General features: G+C 41.9%; 1 protein-coding gene across 1 annotated transcript in view; it reads right to left on the bottom strand.

The window, feature by feature from the left end:
- Positions 1–473: 473 nt before the first annotated feature.
- LOC126210014 (uncharacterized) overlaps positions 474–19705 on the bottom strand; it is a 146973-nt gene continuing 127741 nt past the window's right edge. The window contains exons 9-10 of the mRNA XM_049939119.1: positions 16869–17218; positions 474–538 (exon numbers count right to left, since the gene is read on the bottom strand). Coding sequence (XP_049795076.1) covers positions 484–538; positions 16869–17218 — 405 coding nt within the window. The 3' untranslated portion in view covers positions 474–483. The remainder of the gene's footprint in view (positions 539–16868; positions 17219–19705) is intronic.

Here is a 19705-nt window from a genome sequence, read left to right as displayed (position 1 = left end):
ATGGCTGGAAATCCTGCTGCAGTCAAAGTGGTTGCATCCAGAGCCATGAAGTACCACAAGTACAAATTCCAGCACAACTGTATAATATTTTATCCTCGCTGCTTTACATAATCTACCTGAATATTTGAGATTAAATGTTTTAGGGATCATGACACATAATGAACTTACTATGATACCTAAATTACATTTACACATGTGTGTGGGTGAAGGTGGGAAGGGACAGATATAAAACCAGGATGTTGGAGAAGTAATGAATTTAGGAACTCTATACTTCAGACAACCCAAAGAGCCTACCAACTTGAGCATGGAACTCCAAAAATGATGACTGATTTTGCTAGTGAGAACCTTCATGTCTTAGTAACATCCACTGTTTGTTAGCAGCATCCAGTTTGCCAATGACCTCTTTTGACTGTAACGCCACACAATGTCTCATTAATGACGGAGTTACAGCAGTGCCATTTGTTGAACACGTGGTGATAGCAGCTAGAACCTCTTCTGGTGATGTTGATTTGGTCTCCTGGCTGATGCAGTCTGTTCCCTGCCAAAAAGAAAGAGATGTCAGCCTTTGTATCGATGTGTGCTCTCTACTTAACCTTCTTGTTTTAGTTTACTCCTCAGAAATGTTTGATGTATGGCATGCTAGACGTAGGATATGTAGTTTTGTGTACATCGTTCTTTACATTGAGTGAATCTTTGAATTACATTTACAAATCCATTTTTCACCTATGTGTAAATAACAGAATATAAGCATAAATTTATGTAGGAATCACTGTATTGCAGTTATTGCTGTACTTATTGCTCTTCATTGTGTTGTTAAGAGGTGTGCTTTGTCAGATGTGTAACTCAAGCAGTAAATGGATGGTACCTTTCTCCTCTTGAAATTAAGTGTTGGACAATTATTTTGTCTTCTTGTAATTTTCCAATTTTCTGTTACATATAATTTATCAAATGTTCCAATAACACTGCAGAATCTAATAAATGACATTTGTGATGAAATTATTTTTTAAATTTCATTTGCTAAGACAAGCAAGCACTAGATAACACAAATGATTAAACAGTAATTTTGAGTTAAAAGTGTACATCAAACTAGAGCGTCAACCTTGTCGTATTAGCCACATTAACATGCCTCATTCCAATTTCTCACTGGCTTTCCACCATTCATTCAAACTCCAATGGGGCATCATTCAAACTCCAGTGGGGCATACTTCATTTCTCCACGAGGAGTAGAAAACAGTTCAACATCTGTGCAGTCCTTATGCTGTGGTTAAGTCAGAACTCTGCACAGTATCTATTGTCTCAGAGGTGGCAATCACATAGCTTCAAGGCACAGCCTCTGTGGGGATAGAGGAATGAGGAGAGCTCAGAGGCGTGTAACATGCATGTGCCCACACATTTCAGTAATAGAATACATCACATGAAAAGCAGGTTTTGGGATTTGAATCTGGGCTGATGAAACAGTTTTAATTTCTCCTGTCTGTTTAACAGAATAGGAATATTCCCTGTCATATCCCCAGTTGTATACACACATGAGCAATTGGACTTTGGCAATGGTTCAGTTCTTTCTTTGTCTTGTTTTTCTTGTGCCCTTGGCCTACATTGTTATTAACAGATTTGGCATGGTTAATATAAGGGGCTGTCAGAAGCCCTTCCTGTTGCCACAGGCTTCAGTTTATTTGAGACAAGAACCTAGTAACATGTACACACCATTCATTTTTATGACAGTGTTGATGCAATGTGGCATGCACTCCACAAGACACCAAAAATGTTCAGGACTGACTCTGATCCGCAACCACCACCGACAGCTCAGAGCTGAATTTGAGGCCTACACACTGTGCTCAATTGTGGCCTAGACGTGTTCAGCAGATGATGGTCGTGTAACCTGGAGGGCAATTGAGCCAAATACCATCAGTTTTCCTCACGTAGAATTTTGGGCAGCACAAGTTTTAACCTGCCCAGCCCGTGTCAGATGTGCTGGCCACGAACTATCCCGTTTAGTCAGTGAGCTGAGTGCAGCCCGCCACACCACGTATGCCAGGCTACAAGGCCAGCCCATCGGCCCGTTGGCTTACAGATTGACCACACCAGCATGTCACTTGTGCTGTGATGTGCCTTTCACCTGTTGGTTTCTACTAGATGTCATTGGATTCTTACACTGTGATTATCAGTGATTTCATTATACAAGAACAATGCTTTGAATGCTGCTAAAGTATGCCCAGTTTGCATTATCTGGAAATTAAGAATGTATTGTGGCATTTATGTCCCATGCCAGCCCACCTTCTATTAATCTCATTATATGGTATTGTAAGGTTCACACTGTAAGCCAGAAAGCAGTTAAGACTGAAGACACTCCACATCCCCCCCCCCTCCCCCAAGTGACAGGTGTTCATGAAGTACGAGAACGAATGTGCGAGTAGGACCAGTGTCATACTAGAGAGTACAGAGAATGTGGTGATTCGTACTGTGAGACTTGGCAGCAAGCACATCACTCTGTTTATTAACATTCACTTTTAAAATGTTTACATATGCTTTGTACTAGACCACTGACAGTATCCAAGCTGATCTAACCTTAGTTGCAGCAACGCCAAAATCAAGCTCACATTTTAATTAGAATTTTGTACATCATGAACATTAATAAAACCGAGAAACTGCAGGGGCAGATTCTGGACTGGAAATGGAGGAGAAAAGTCCTATGAACATGTGTCTGGATGTGAATTGTTGACACAGTTCATGGCACTGACAGATGACACTGATACATCACGTGATGGCTTTCAAAGTACAGTTCTGAATAGAATGCAGCAAATATTCTGAACAATCTGTATACTGTGTGCTGTCTTGTAATAGTTTAACCAGGAATCATACAGTATTATGATTTACCTATTTATATGTATTTACAGCATTCACCAAATAGTGGAGATGCTGAGACGCAGATAGGCACAACAAAAAGATTTTCACACTTAAAACACTTTGGCCCAACAATAGACACGCAAACAAGTCGCGCACGCGCGGGTGTGTGTGTGTGTGTGTGTGTGTGTGTGTGTGTGTGTGTGTGTGTGTGTGTGTGTCATAATATTGTTACATTCCATCCTGGATTTTCCATTGTCTGATATTTACAGCATTCTTAGAGAAATGCATCTGCCCAGCAATATTTCAATCAGTGGCCTTACCTTGTGGTTACAAATAACAACGGTGTGCACTTTTCTTCAGTCAGCCTCTTTCTTGACAGTCAATTGAATCAATACACTTTTGGCCATCAGCACTCTTCTTTCATTTGTTGTCAGTCTTTGTAATCCAATAATAGGCTGCTGCAGCAGGAGCCATTGGCATATGCTGTGTTTCATTACATTTTATCCACTTGATTTTGGATTATTTTTACTACTATGGATGTAAAGGTGTTCCTGGTCTATTAAACATGCCTCCTATCACTCCTTCTGAGATAGGAGAGTTTATAATCGATTGCAAGAGCATAAAAATAATAGGAAAATGCTGCTGTAGGCACATCTTACTTGCTCTCCATCAGTTCTTTCCCCTTAGCAGTCTGTGTGCAGAGTGAAGTTTATTTCCTTCTTTCCTTGAAGCATTCTGCAATGACGTTTGAGATAACATGTCACATTTACTCAAAGGATTTTTCGCCCACACAATACTCTGATGATTAATGATCTGACAAAACTACATCTGTGGTTTGTCAGCTACTCTTTCAGAAGGGCTAAAAATGTGAAGGTAAGTTCCCCATTTTGAGTGAGGAACTCGATTTAGAATGCTACACTATTCTCATAAATTTAACAGAGCTGTGAGAAACAATTTAAACTGGTAAAATTTTGATTTTCAGATAGAAATAGGGCATAAGGAAGAAACTGTATCATCTGTCCACAAGTTGAAATGAGGAGGAAATGACAGTGTCCAAGAAAGCAATCAGTATTTTTAAAAACTGATGTTTCAAAAAGTAACAGCTTACCCAATTTTTCTAAAACATAGTTTTCAGTTACAAATACGAGAAGTACAGGCCAATTCAAAATGAATGTAATGTTTACAAATGATTATAACTATTTAACACACAGTCGTACACCAGCAAGAATTACACAGAATGTTAAAGAAAATTTAATTTTCTTTTACATATAGTACTTTATAAGTGTTCTATATGACACCCATTTGTAACATGGGCAACATCTAAGCAGTAATACATTTCACATAATCTATTCCGAAGCCAGTGTGGAGTCACCATAAGAAGGCAGCAGAAATGCACATTTGGTGTTCTGGAATTGTTTTCAGCAAAGGAGGCACATGCAAAAGATCTTTCAGGTAACCTTATATATCAATCGGTGTCAACACTAGCAGATTCAGGGGGAAGGGGGGGGGGCGGCTAAGAGGCTCAAGGCCTCCCCCCCCCCCCCCCCCAAATCCAAAAAGCATCTGGGTCCACCCATGACAAATCTTCTCAAATTAAACTTGATATTGTTCTACTGTCTTAGTACTATACTACCTACAGTGCAATTTTCATCACTTGTTAAATAATCCATTTTGAGTAGGTGTAGTCATCATCATCATCTTGGATAGTTTTCCAGCCTCTGGCCAGGTCTGTATGGAACATAGGCCTCTCCATCGTCTTCTGTCTTGCCACCATCTGTCCGTCTTCACCTTGGTCCTAGCCTTCTCCTTTCTTCTGGATGCATTCCTCTACTCCTTTCAGCCTTCTGTCTCTCCGTCTTCCTCTTGGTCTCTTTCCTTCCAGTTTTATCTCGTGTATTCTCCTGGGTATCCTCTTCTCCTCCATTCTCTTAATGAGTCTGTACCATCTCAGCCTTGATTTCTCTATCTCCTCCTGTAATGGTTCCACCTTCATTAACTCTCTGATCCTCCCATTTCTTAACCCGTCTATCTTTGTCACTGATGGTTTGGGGGAATAAGGAGAAGGAACAGCAGTTGAATGTATGGGAACGAACAGTACACCAATATGGGATGAAATTTCCAATATGGGATGAAATGTAGTGTAAGTAAGAGTGAGACAATTATCACAAGAAGAAAGAAGGAGAGAGGAACAACTGGAACAACAACTGGTATGGAACGATTGAGGAGAGTGGGGAGTTTGAAGTACCTAGGAAGTCTTGATACAGGAAGATGGAAAAAATGACAGAGAAATAAACGAGCTGGCGAGAAAAGCAGAAGCATTTCGGAAGAGTGTCAGAAGGCTGATATGGAGCAAGGATGTAGCCCAAATCAGAATGTTTGAACATGACGAAGAAAGGACCACTATGAAAACTTGAAATGAAATACCGGAAATTTTTTTGAGGAAAATCCTTGGCCCTATCAAAGAAAACGGAGAATTCCGCCGAAGACACAACTGTGAATTATACGAACATACAGAAAACATTGTTACCAGCATGACGAAGCAGAGAATGATGTTTTTTGGTCATCTGGTAAGAATGAACCCACAAAGACTTACTCATCGCATGCATTCATCAATTTCAAAAACAAAATGTATTCAAAATGGGCAAGCCAAGTTAAAAAGGATTTACAGGAAGCTGAAATTTCATTTGATGACATTCAGGATCGAGAAGTTTTCAGAGAAAAAGTCAGAATTACTAAAAACCTTATTTCGCTTCCTACGCCAGTTCCACGTCCTGCCTGCAAATGGTCAAAACAAAGAAAAGCACAGTCAGACAAAATGAAAATCTACTGGCAAAAGAGGAAAACACAGTCAGGGAAGAGAGAAAAATCTTCGTGGCCCACAGCTGGCCGAAAGTGAGATGAAATTCTTGAGAAGTAGGTGTAGTATGTTTTCAAATTTTACATTTCTCTAAGAAGGTGCTTATGTGACTAGTTTTTAAATCGCGCGCCACCCATTCGGAACGCAGCTACATACACACAACACTGCCGCCACACGCCCGCTCGACGCGAATGTGCAGTTTGCCAGTGCGCGCGCTGCGCCGCTACTTTACGCATACCGCGTTGTTGTTTGGTTTGTCGAATCAGACACAATAGAAAGCGCTGTTCAAGTGGTTTTTAATTGTAATCAAGGCGTGCTTTTGTTTGTATGTGTCCGATTTAAAAAAATGACAATGAAACGTAGACAAAGAGACAAAGGTTTTTTTTTTTTTTTTTTTTTTTTTTTTTTTTTTTTTTTTTTTTGCAGCGACAATTCTTCTTGCGATATTTCGGCTAGAAACCTCCCAGCCATCTCTACGTATAAATAGGCACGCGCAAACGCTATGAACTCAGTCTCTGACTCGCCTTGAAGATGGCTGGGAGGTTTCTAGCCGAAATATCGCAAGAAGAATTGTCGCTGTCCCGAGTGCACGCCCGAAAGATGATGGAACATTATGTCCGCCGGGAAAACTTCAAGAATCACGATTAGTCGAGTTTGTGACTTTTTATTGGGTTGAGTTCGTTGGTCTTTCTGTCGGTGTGGTGCGGACTCGATCAGTATTGCGAAGTTAGTGATTTTTGCCTCTAAATTTGGTGGTTTTGAGTACATGTCTAATGTGCAGATCTTGCATATACTGGCTAGTGTGAATCATGGTGGATTTTAAAAAGATTGGAGTGGTTTATGGTAAAATTATTTTTTAAAGCCACATATCCATATTACATACAGCAAAGAGCACTATTTCATTTGCTAACGTCTAGTAGCTCTTAAATTTATATCACATAAACATTTATAATACACGGTATTTTGTCTCTGTTTCCGTGTTGTTTTGTGCCCGTATTGTTACGCACCCGCTTTGTTATGCGCTCTAGTATTAATAAATCTGCAGTTGCATTCACGGTGCTTATCTGTAGTGCCGGTGGTAATGTGGTGTTTCTTAAGTCACTTGTTGTTGTTTTGGTGCTAAACGTATGTAAAGGGACAGTACACCCAGAAATTTCGTGCAGAATCGCTACGCGACAGTAAATTTACAGACTGTCTAGAAAGAATTCTAGGTGATGACACAAGAGCATATTGTAAATTTTGAGGTAATATTTTGTTAGTGGGTTCTGCCGCAATAATAAGCTTACAGTGGCGTAAAAAATGTACAAGACAGCGGCAGCACCTTTGACAACAAACAAAAATATCTTCCAAAACCTTGATAGAGTATTCAGAAGTGACTCAAGCTGAGGGTTCCCTTGCATTATTTGTTTCCACCCATTGTCCGATCATGTCATGTCATCACGTAACTGATTTGTGCAAGAGTAAATTCACAGACAGTAATATTGCCAGAAAACTTAAATTACGTTGAGCAAAATGTAGTGCAGCTATAAAACATGTAATAATGCGGTATTTTGTGGAAAATGTGCTGCAAGACATCGGTGACAGCATGTATATCATTATAATTAATGAATCAACAGACATTAGTGTGACCAAATTTTTAGGAATAACAATAATATATTACAATGCTGCTACCAATGCAATCATTTACACGTTTTTAAAATTAGCCGATGTCGAACATTATAATGCACGCCTCAAGAATTAAAGTTAGATCTAAACAACCTCCAGGGTATAGGCACAGACAATACGAACGTAATGGTAGGTGTTCACAATGGTGTCAATCAAATTTTGAAAAATGTAATTCTGGATTTGATTGTTATAAAATGTGTAAGCCATTCAGTTCAACATGCTACTTCTGCTGCAAGTGAGACGATCCAGGAAATCTGGACTTCTTAATTAGGGAAACATATAATTGGTTTTTGCATTCTTCAACTAGCCCCACAGTTGAATAGTAATATTTATCAGACTGTCAAAGGAGCACAACCTCTTAAAATTCCACGCGCATGTAATACGCGAAGTTGTCCACAGAACCTGCGCTAACAAAAACTACGGACCAGCAGTTACAGCTTAGTACGCTCACCGAAATAAAGGGATTCAAAGACAACTGTTACACTGCAAAAGTGCTTTATTCAGTGTTTTCTGATAAATCCAGCTAGGCTTATTTAAATATTTTCCAAGACGATTCTTTCAAATTTGCATCTAGTTAACAACATTTTGAACCAAATACAGAGGATTCGTGTAAGCTGTTAAATTTTTTGGAAGTTTGTGGTAAGGTCTAATGAGACCAAACTACTGAGGTCATCGGTCCGTAAGCTTACCCATACTTAAACTACACTACTGGCGATTAAAATTGCTACACCACGAAGATGACGTGCTACAGATGCGAAATTTAACCGACAGCAAGACGATGCTGTGATATGCAAATGATTAGCTTTTCAGAGCATTCACACAAGGTTGGTGCCGACGGCGAGACGTACAACGTGCTGACACGTGCTGACACAAACAGCAGTTGACCGGCGTTGCCTGGTGAAACGTTGTTGTGATGCCTCATGTAAGGAGGAGAAATGCGTACCATCACGTTTCCGACTTTGATAAAGGTCGGATTGTACCCTATCGCGATTGCGGTTTATCGTATCGCGACATTGCTGCCCGCGTTGGTCGAGATCCAATGACTGTTAGCAGAATATGGAATCGGTGGGTTCAGGAGGTTAATACGGAACGCCGCGCTGGATCCCAACGGCCTCGTATCACTAGCAGTCGAGATGACAGGCATCTTATCCGCACGGCTGTAACGGATCGTGCAGCCACGTCTCGATCCCTGAGTCAACAGACGGGGACGTTTGCAAGACAACAACCATCTGCACGAACAGTTCGACGACGTTTGCAGCAGCATGGACTATCAGCTCGGAGACCGTGGCTGCGGTTGCTCTTGACGCTGCATCACAAACAGGAGCGCCTGCGATGGTGTAGTCAACAACGAACCTGGGTGCACGAATGGCAAAGCGTCATTTTTTCGGATGAATCCAGGTTCTATTTACAGCATCGTGATGGTCAAAAATGGTTCAAATGGCTCTGAGCACTATGGGACTCAACTGCTGAGGTCATTAGTCCCCTAGAACTTAGAACTAGTTAAACCTAACTAACCTAAGGACATCACAAACATCCATGCCCGAGGCAGGATTCGAACCTGCGACCGTAGCGGTCTTGCGGTTCCAGACTGCAGCGCCTTTAACCGCACGGCCACTTCGGCCGGCCTCGTGATGGTCGCATCCGTGTTTGGCGACATCACGGTAAACGCACATTGGAAGCGTGTATTAGCCATCGCCATGCTGGGGTATCACCTGGCGTGATGGTATGGGGTGCCATTGGTTACACGTCTCGGTCACCTCTTGTTCGCATTGACGGCTCTTTGAACAGTGGACGTTACATTTCAGATGTGTTACGACCCGTGGCTCTACCCTTCATTCGATCCCTGCGAAACCCTACATTTCAGCAGGATAATGCACGACCGCATGTTGCAGTTCCTGTACGGGCCTTTCTGGATACAGAAAATGTTCGACTGCTGCCCTGGCCAGCACATTCTCCAGATCTCTCACCAACTGAAAACGTCTGGTCAATCGTGGCCGAGCAACTGGCTCGTCACAATACGCCAGTCACTACTCTTGATGAACTGTGGTATCGTGTTGAAGCTGCATGGGCAGCTGTACCTGTACACGCCATCCAAGCTCTGTTTGACTCAATGCCCAGGCGTATCAAGGCCGTTATTACGGCCAGAGGTGGTTGTTCTGGGCACTGATTTCTCAGGATCTAAGCACCCAAATTGCGTGAAAATGTAATCACATGCAGTACTAGTATAATATATTTGTGCAATGAAAGCCCGTTTATCATCTGCATTTATTCTTGGTGTAGCAATTTTAATGGCGAGCAGTGTAAGTTACGCTAAGGACGACTCTCACACCCGTGCCCGAGGGAGGACTCCGACGGGGGTAGCCGCGCGGGCGCGGACGGTTGACAAGGCGCCTCAGACTGCGCGTCTAACTCCCCCACGTACCCTATGCAAAGAAAATTAAATTTAGTCTTTGAAAACCGCTTGGATCCCAAAACATACTAGGATATTAGTTCGAAAATAATATTAATGAATTGAGAAACTCTTAGTTATGCCCGGAACAAGAACGTGTCCTACATCTGAGATGCATCCAGTTTGTGTACCAATTTATAATTCAGTGTCGTTAAAAAGTCACTGATTCCTCTCCTTGAATCGTGTAGGCTAATATTGATCCTGGCACAATAACAAAATCTGATTTTCAATGACAAAGTTCAGTTCTTGTCAAATGGTCCGAAACAGACGCTGTTAATTTCTGCTGTGAAGTGCTGCAACACAGAGCTGCAACTAATGTCAACCCATCTCACGAATTAATAACTTCTGCGCTGTCTCGACCACCGTTACCATGGTCGAATGCGGAAGTGCAAAGACTTTCTAGGCAGATGGACATTATTAAAACCAAAACGAGAAATAAAATGAAATTCTAAATGGTGATTTCACAATTGTCGATTCGAGCAGGAATCGGGAGGAAGAAACAATGTTGCCACAATAGTGAACTGCCAACAGATGTGCCGACGCAGGTAGAAACTTACAACTATGTAAGATGGGCACCCACAGCCAGTGAAATTCACGGTGAATTGAAACTGAATGAAACCGCAGACAGCTGTTAACTGATCGTTTATTGACCCGACCGGTTTCGCTGCGTTAAAGCAGCGTATTCGGGTGTAAGGGTGTAACATAAATGCTCCCAGCGTTCGTAGTCAGAGAATCCTTACGACGTCTGACTACAGTTGTCGCATCCCCTGCACTATTCACCCTAATGTTTCGCCGATTTTTGTTCGTTGAGCACTTCCCCTCTTCATGGGGTTGGATTTCTGACTGCGAACGTTGGAGCGTCTCCATGTGCTAATTTATGTGACACCACTTACACCTGAAGATATTGCTTTAACGCAGCGAAACCGATCGTGTTAATACACAATCAGTTAACAGCTGTTTGGTTCAAATGGCTCTGAGCACTATGGGACTTAACTTCTGACGTCATCAGTCCCCTAGAAGTTAGAACTACTTAAACCTAACTAACCTAAGGACATCACACACATCCATGCCCGAGGCAGGATTAGAACCCGCGACCGTAGTGGTCGTGCGGTTCCAGACTGTAGCGACTAGAACCGCTCGGCCACTCCGGCCGGGTAACAGCTGTTTGCGGTTTCATTCAATTTCATGTGACCTCATTGGAACTGTTAACTACATGTAACGCCACTGAACATATTCTGGAAGCATCTAGTCGTACTTTATCCGCTACTACCTCTGCCTCCGGTGTTGAACCTTCTGTTGGGGAAGACGTTGATAACCTCGAGCATTTCATTTTCTCTTAGGTAAGTTCGCTGTGCCACATTTCATAATATTGTTATAGCTTTAAACAAAGGGATAAATTGAATTGTCGCATAATTTTGAACATACTCAGTGCTTAAAAAATAACAATCCAATGGTTTTGTTAAAGGCACGATAAAAAACGTAGTCGTTTATAGGGATTTTGAATAAGTTATTTTAGCCGGAAATCTCATTTCACTGTTGGTAACAAAAGTATTCTGAGCACTCGATTCTCTCTGCCTGCCCTGCAAGGGACAGCGTGAAGTAATATTTAGCGTAAATGATGTAACGTAATATCAATCATCGGGTTTGTTCGGTTTTGAATTCTTTTCAAACTAGCTTTCTCCGCGCTTCCCGGTGTTGCCGTGAATTTCATACTTTTATACCGCGTTATTTACCTAAAATCGGTAAATAATCTTTTAATGGGTTAAAGTACTCATCAATAAGAACAACTTTTACTGTGGGACCAACTTCAAAATCGCGAAAAATCACCTGTTTCATACATTTTGGTCGGGTAGGTTAGTTCGTATGTAACTTTTACAGGGACTAGTTGATTTCAAGTCTGTCCCAAATTAAAGAAAACCTTCATATTCATGAGTTTTCTTTTAAACCATTAAATGGTTACTGGGCTTTTTAAACAACCCTGTAATATTTTGTTTGCTGTTGTGAACAGAACCGGAACCAGTGTCAGTGGGTGTGTCTGCTACTTGCGCTGAAAATCCTTTTGATATTTCTTATGTGGCAGGAAAAGTACTCAGTGACGAGGAAAAGTTTAAAAATCTGACGGAGTCTTCAGAATAACTTCGTAATTATGAATATCCCTAGCAGACAGAGGGTGGACAAAAAAGAAAGTTACGTTCTGATTGGCTAAAGGAACACTCTCGGCTAGTTTATAGCCAACAACAGAACGGTGCATATTGTTTGCCTTTCGTGCTACACTCCTGGAAATGGAAAAAAGAACACATTGACACCGGTGTGTCAGACCCACCATACTTGCTCCGGACACTGCGAGAGGGCTGTACAAGCAATGATCACACGCACGGCACAGCGGACACACCAGGAGCCGCGGTGTTGGCCGTCGAATGGCGCTAGCTGCGCAGCATTTGTGCACCGCCGCCGTCAGTGTCAGCCAGTTTGCCGTGGCATACGGAGCTCCATCGCAGTCTTTAACACTGGTAGCATGCCGCGACAGCGTGGACGTGAACCGTATGTGCAGTTGACGGACTTTGAGCGAGGGCGTATAGTGGGCATGCGGGAGGCCGGGTGGACGTACCGCCGAATTGCTCAACACGTGGGGCGTGAGGTCTCCACAGTACATCGATGTTGTCGCCAGTGGTCGGCGGAAGGTGCACGTGCCCGTCGACCTGGGACCGGACCGCAGCGACGCACGGATGCACGCCAAGACCGTAGGATCCTACGCAGTGCCGTAGGGGACCGCACCTCCACTTCCCAGCAAATTAGGGACACTGTTGCTCCTGGGGTATCGGCGAGGACCATTCGCAACCGTCTCCATGAAGCTGGGCTACGGTCCCGCACACCGTTAGGCCGTCTTCCGCTCACGCCCCAACATCGTGCAGCCCGCCTCCAGTGGTGTCGCGACAGGCGTGAATGGAGGGACGAATGGAGACGTGTCGTCTTCAGCGATGAGAGTCGCTTCTGCCTTGGTGCCAATGATGGTCGTATGCGTGTTTGGCGCCGTGCAGGTGAGCGCCACAATCAGGACTGCATACGACCGAGGCACACAGGGCCAACACCCGGCATCATGGTGTGGGGAGCGATCTCCTACACTGGCCGTACACCACTGGTGATCGTCGAGGGGACACTGAATAGTGCACGGTACATCCATTCCAACAGGACAATTCACGTCCGCATGTATCCCGTGCCACCCAACGTGCTCAAGAAGGTGTACGTCAACTACCCTGGCCAGCAAGATCTCCGGATCTGTCCCCCATTGAGCATGTTTGGGACTGGATGAAGCGTCGTCTCACGCGGTCTGCACGTCCGGCACGAACGCTGGTCCAACTGAGGCGCCAGGTGGAAATGGCATGGCAAGCCGTTCCGCAGGACTACATCCAGCATCTCTACGATCGTCTCCATGGGAGAATAGCAGCCTGCATTGCTGCGAAAGGTGGATATACACTGTACTAGTGCCGACATTGTGCATGCTCTGTTGCCTGTGTCTATGTGCCTGTGGTTCTGTCAGTGTGATCATGTGAAGTATCTGACCCCAGGAATGTGTCAATAAAGTTTCCCCTTCCTGGGACAATGAATTCACGGTGTTCTTATTTCAATTTCCAGGAGTGTATTTTCTGGTCCAGATAGTGCGGGCAAGCTTTCTGTGGCTCCAAGATCTTGAGTCACTCGTCCACTTTGCAAATATAAAAAAGCACTAGAAATCTTCAGAAATCATTCTGCTACAGATTATCACAAAATGGCAGTTTTAAAAAGCACACATTTCAAAAGTTCGTATGAAAACCCTGAAAAAACTGTAAATAATGTAATCGAAATTGAGAAACTGAATATGATTAAATCAAACAGAGCGGCTGATTCCTATAGTAAAGACGATTATATGATGTGGTCGAGAGAACATACCGTTAAGAGGCCACCGAGATGATGGTACACTGAGTGATGAAATCAGCCAAGGAGAATTTCGAGCACTTTTTAAAATTTCGCATTGACTCAGATGATTCGTCTCTCCAAAAACATATATAGATAGCGCCACAAAGTGCTACATATCTGAGCAAAACAACTCAGGATCAGCTGATTGATTGTTGCCATTCTGTCATTATGAAAAAGGTACTCGACAAAGTCGAAGAAGCAAAATATAATGCTGTCCCTGGCGACACAACAACGGATGCCAGTGGTACAGGACAACTCGGTGTATGTATCTGGTATCTGAATTTACAAAAAAGCATAATACAGGAAGACTTTCTATCTGCAACTGTCACGACTCGTTCAAAAATTAAATGAAGTCGGCGTACAAGTTAAGAATTTGAGAGGTCAAGGTTATGATGGAGGTGCCAACATGTCTGAAAAGTTCAGTGGCGTACAATCCCAAATAAAGTAGCTGCAACCGCTGGCGACTTACATCCATTGTGCAACACATAAACTAAACATAGCTATCGTGAGGTGCTGCCGGTTGCTTTGCATTCGCAATATGGTGGGAGTTGTAAGCCGTGTTACCAATTTTGTGCGCTAGTCAGCAAAAAGGTTGGAACTTATCAAGCAAGCTATCCTTGAAAAACAACCAGAGGCGAAAAGAGTTGAAGTGTCGGTGATACAAGCTGACTTGAAAGCCATGATGCACTCCTTCAATTCAAAGAGTTCTTTGACTCTGTCGCACAGTTCCTTGAAGAAATGGACAGAACTTGGCCGTTGTCAGAAAGAGCACGTTTTCTGGCTTCTATTCAATGCTATGACTTGACAATTGAAATTACTGTCTCGCTTCCACGGCAGTTTCAGGCTGTTGCGTTAGATCTCAAACTTTGCTATGCGATGGTAGACAGTGTAATAAGAACACTGGGATGGTACAGTGAAACGCAATATGAAGAAATTTTCCAAGAGGCGTGTCATATTGTAGAACCTTTGGACATCTCAGTGCAGGCACCCAGAATCGCCAATCGTTCTGCTCGTCGCTCAAATATAGAAGCACCTGATGCTAAGGAATACTACAAGTAAAATAAACCTTTAGTACATACACACGCTTTTTGCTTGATGCAGCATTTCTTTCTTTTCTGTTATTTCGAGTTCGAGAATAATGTATTGTCGTGTTTTGTTCACTTTCATCGATTTGTACTGGACAGTTGAGGAGTCGCTATTCGAGAGCAGAGCGCTCTTCAATCACGACCTCTTCACCCTTATACCAAGTGCCATCGTTAAAACAGAAAATGTGAACTCTCTAGTGGCAGCTGCACGTGTTTACAGCAGCGACTTGCCTCATCCTCTCTCGTTGTCGGGAGAAATAACTCTTCGAAAGGAGCTCTGGAGAGACAGGGAACATCCCCCCCCCCCCCCCCAAACAGCAGCAGAGGCACATCAAGAGACAAATGAATTTTTCCCTAATATAAAAATTCTTTTACAAATCCTCGCTACATTACCAGTATCTACTTGTTTTGTGGAGATTAGCTTCTCTTCGCTTAAACTGATAAAGTCGTACCTTCGTACGACAGTGGTGGACGACAAGTTGAGTGGTGTGGTTGCCATGTATATTCACCGAGATATATCTGGCAGCCTGCAACCTCTCAAAGTCATTGAAGAATTTGCATTAATGTTTACTTTGAGAAAGCCTACGTTCAGTTGGGTCAAGCCCTTCCCAAAACAAAATCCTCAATCCATCACAGGGTGTCAGGTCCAGAGATTTAGATGGCCAAGAGCAGAATACAGCTCCGAAACTTCCTGGCAGATTAAAACTGTGTGCCGGACCAAGACTCGAACTCGGGACCTTCGCCTTTCGCGGGCAAGTGCACTACCGTCTGAGCTACCCCAGCATGAGTCACACCCGGCCCCACAGCTTTACTTCTGCCAGTATCTCGTCTCCTAACTTCCAAAATTTACGGAAGCTCTCCTGTGGTTCGCAGTGAAGAAAAGTGGGATTTACAATTTTTATGATATCACAGAGAAGAAATTAACTTTTGATGAGTCATGCTGATGCTCACTTACACATAAAGTCTTTTCTGTATATAAGTGAATGTTGTGCCAGTACTTGTGGGGAAGGTTGCTTCATTGCTAAAAATGAGACATGCATCCAGTGGTCCTTTCTCCACGGATTCCAGCATTCCCATAGAATGTGGCAGCTTATAATTCACTGTGCATGCAAAACAATCAAAATTTTGAACTTTCTTTTAGATTTTCTGTAATTCTTATCAAGAATTGCCCTGGAATTAATGTTTTGAAACGGAAATCCACTGTTTCATGCGTTTCACACATGTCTGCACCAGTTCTTTTACCCTATGAGACAGAGAGAGTCTTTGGGTTGCCTTCACTCTAAATTCCCCAAAACACCCTTCACTGTTCCAAATACATGGTAACATGGTGAGAGTATTGCAGTATGGTGTGGGGATGTAGGAGTATCTAGAACTTTGGTTTGTGGATAATGACAAGTGTATCAGTTACAGTGAGGTGAACGAGAGGAACCCTTCATGTGACAACTTTACGCAATACCAGCACAGTGCATACAACTACTGGTATTGTGCAGCCTCTGTTATCATTATAAATGGACTGATACTGCCACCTAATTCCCTGCCCATAACTTGTAGAGGGTCATAGGAGCTCTCAAGAATTATAAAACTGATACGACCCACATTCTCATAATGGAATGTGTTTCGCTATGGACTGACATATGTGCATTTATAAACATATTTTATTCAATCAAACTCTCCCTTAATGTGTCCCTTAATGTGGCTACTACCATGCATTCCACCATCTTGTGTTGGTTTTACTGATGTTTTATTCCTCCTGATCACAAAAATTGTGCAACTGCTCACTGTTATTCTATGTTACCCACAGGTAAACATACTGCCATCTTTTTTCAACTGCCACTTTTTGTTGTAGGGGTGAATGGTCTTCTGGCATATGTCAACACCTTTAAAGGGCACGTATTAGTCCTTTATGACAGTTTGAAATTTCTGGACTGTTCCCCTTTGTGTAGAATTGAGGGTTTGCCATTACTTTTTGAAAGACTTTAATAAAATAACAATGTAAAAAAGGGCAAATGCTCACCTGCTGAATGTGGTAGTGTCTGGAACAAGCAGCCAGTCCTTACTGGTGTATTCCCCTCCGTAGATGCTTCTCCGCCTTCGGCGTCCGAGTGCCAGGGGTACCAACATGGCCACAGTAGCAGGTAACACCCCGGCACCTACTGCTGCCAACAGTGCACGGCCCGGATTCGGCTTGGTGCCCTTCCTACCCGGTACCACGTGAAAGAGCTGCTGCTGTAGTGGGCGGATTCCAAACTGTGTTGTCAAGTTGGCTCCACTGCCAACACCTTGCAATACTGGCACAGACGCCAGAGTGGGACGTGCTGGCACGCCGGTGAACACGGGGATGTCTTGTGCGGGCACCAGGCCATTCTGTAAGTACCGAGGAAAATGCTGAGGAGATGTGAGTGAAGAAGAGAATGGGAAGGTGTATTACTTTTTCTTCAGTCATTCGATGTGTATGTGAATTAGGGGTGGGAAGTTAGAGCATATATCTTGTGAACATCATACCCAAAGAGGCAATAGGATGTCGTGAATAGTTGTCTGGTCTTCTGTTTGTAGTGAATATGAATTATAATTCTGCTGAATTCCTCTCTGTTTATCTGTACAGACTGGCCCTCCTTGATTTTCTTCATACTTGTGGGATAAATAAGTAAAAAAGAAACAAATAAATTTCAAGATCAGAACACAGATACATGTTTCTTAAAGTTGTATGGCGCACTTCTAAGAAACAATAAAGAAATTGCATTCAGAGATTTCTAACCACTGTTAAGTATAAAAAATTTTGATGCATTTAATATCAGTGATGTGGACTATCTGTCTTGTGGACTGTGAATTAGCAGTAACTGGTACCTATTACTGTCTTCTTGTTATTATGTACATTACATTTTAAAGGTATTCTGCATCTATGTTAAAACAGATGTGTTCCTTTATTTGCAATGTACTTTGTTTTTTGGTGTGCTCTCTGCCATTCTTCTAAAGAATGTTCACAGGTTATGTGCCCATGATTGTTGATCAACAGCTACCATGGCGGTGTAATGAGGGGAGTTGTCATGATGTCACAAACTTGAGGCAAATGTCTACCACCTTAGTTGCCTTAGACATTATCTTCTAGTGGAAGTGTTTGGATAAAAAATGTCAGCTTGTTTCATTTACAGATGTACTAATCACTATGATTATAGTCTAAAATATAAAGGAATTACATTATATTCGTAAGTGGACTTGTTAAGTGATATTTTCTTTATACACAGGAATTTTGGTTGTACTGCTTGCTGTTACTGTAGTGGTTTTATTTTTGTCATTTGACTTTAGATTTTCTATTAGTCTAACTTGAAAAGCTGTCTGGGCAATCTCGGCTTTTATTTTTGAATATGAATATTTATGCCACACACCCTTAAATTAATGTTTCTTTCCCCTCTAGCTCCCTGCAGATTAGTCTGTAATATGTCCCTCTGTCTTGACTTGTTTCGACTTTGCTCAGCTAATGCGAGAGCTGACACACTCCAATCGAGAAGAAAAGACTGGAAACTCACCAAACATAGCAAAATATGTTCTCAGCATTTTCAGGAAGAGGGCATAGACTGAACACTAATGTAGGGATCCCATATTACGGAAAATATGATTATGAAAGCAGCATTTTCATTTCTTGGTTATTCTAAACAAATAAAAAAAAACTTACATTAACAAGCCAAAATATGGTGTTTCCTGTATCAAATATGCATTTAAGACCAGAAAAGTGCCTGAAAATGCGTTTCTGATGCTACATTATTTACAAAAGCACTGTAACATTTTTAAAACAACTCTTGCCTGCACACTACAGAAATTAAGAACAAAAAGTAATTGTAGTCTGCTAAGCTTTTGGGGCATCTAACACGGTGCCAGTTTCGAAGCAACGTACAGTGTAAGCCTATCCCCTTATTATACATCCATGAGAGCTACACAAAGTAGGAGCACCATCTAAATAACAAGACCGGCTGGAAAAGATTGTTTTAAATGCTGAGACACTGTGAATACCAGTACTGAAAATTTTCCCATTTGTGCAGATGGTGAAGAGGATTCGTAAGTGAAAAATTGAAGAAAGGTAATATAATATTCCAGCCTCCGAGGAAAAACTGAACTTTTGAGTAAAGATAATTATCACCACTGGTTGCAAAAAATTAAGGGAAGTCTCATTAGTAAACAATGTTGGTGGGCGATTGATCCTAGCATGGGAAATACACCCCATAGAAGGTCAACAAAAAGCAAATAGTCGACAAAAAGCAAATACAACGGGGGTGGGAATTCTGACAATTTAGAAATTCGAAAACTGTCTTTTAGAAGAAGAACAATCGTAACTGTGTGCATAGTTGTCTGGAATTGTGGTCTTGTGGTTGTTAATTTGATTCTCACTAGAGTCATTTTTTTATTTTTATGAACTCTGCATGTATTATCAACTGAAATGTTAATTAACAAACACTGAATCATAGTTCTTAATAGAAAATAATATCTTTATATTTATATGTGGTAATGGAATAGAAGTGTGAGGACTGCATTCATAATAAATTCAGATGTGGTAGGTATAGTACATAAATGTGAAACATGAAACAGAAAATAAAACAATTTATTTCTAGAGATTACTAATAAATACAAAAAATAATATTAAAAATAACATTATTGGTGTGTATAGTTATTTCATTTAACAACAAGACACTTTTGTAGCAAATTTTATTTTTTTGTGTATATATTCACTCTTTCATGTGATTTGTAATTAAAAACAAAAAATATTTTTGTGTTAAAAACTGAGATAAAATTTTGTTATTTAGCCATTCAAACTGATGATAATACAAATGCAGACAATAGTTAACATAAACTTGGATCCAG

Source organism: Schistocerca nitens, chromosome 10 (genome assembly GCF_023898315.1).
Source record: "Schistocerca nitens isolate TAMUIC-IGC-003100 chromosome 10, iqSchNite1.1, whole genome shotgun sequence".
Taxonomy (NCBI): domain Eukaryota; kingdom Metazoa; phylum Arthropoda; class Insecta; order Orthoptera; family Acrididae; genus Schistocerca; species Schistocerca nitens.
Note: the sequence above shows the minus strand (reverse complement) of the source record. Positions and strands in the feature narration are given on the sequence as shown.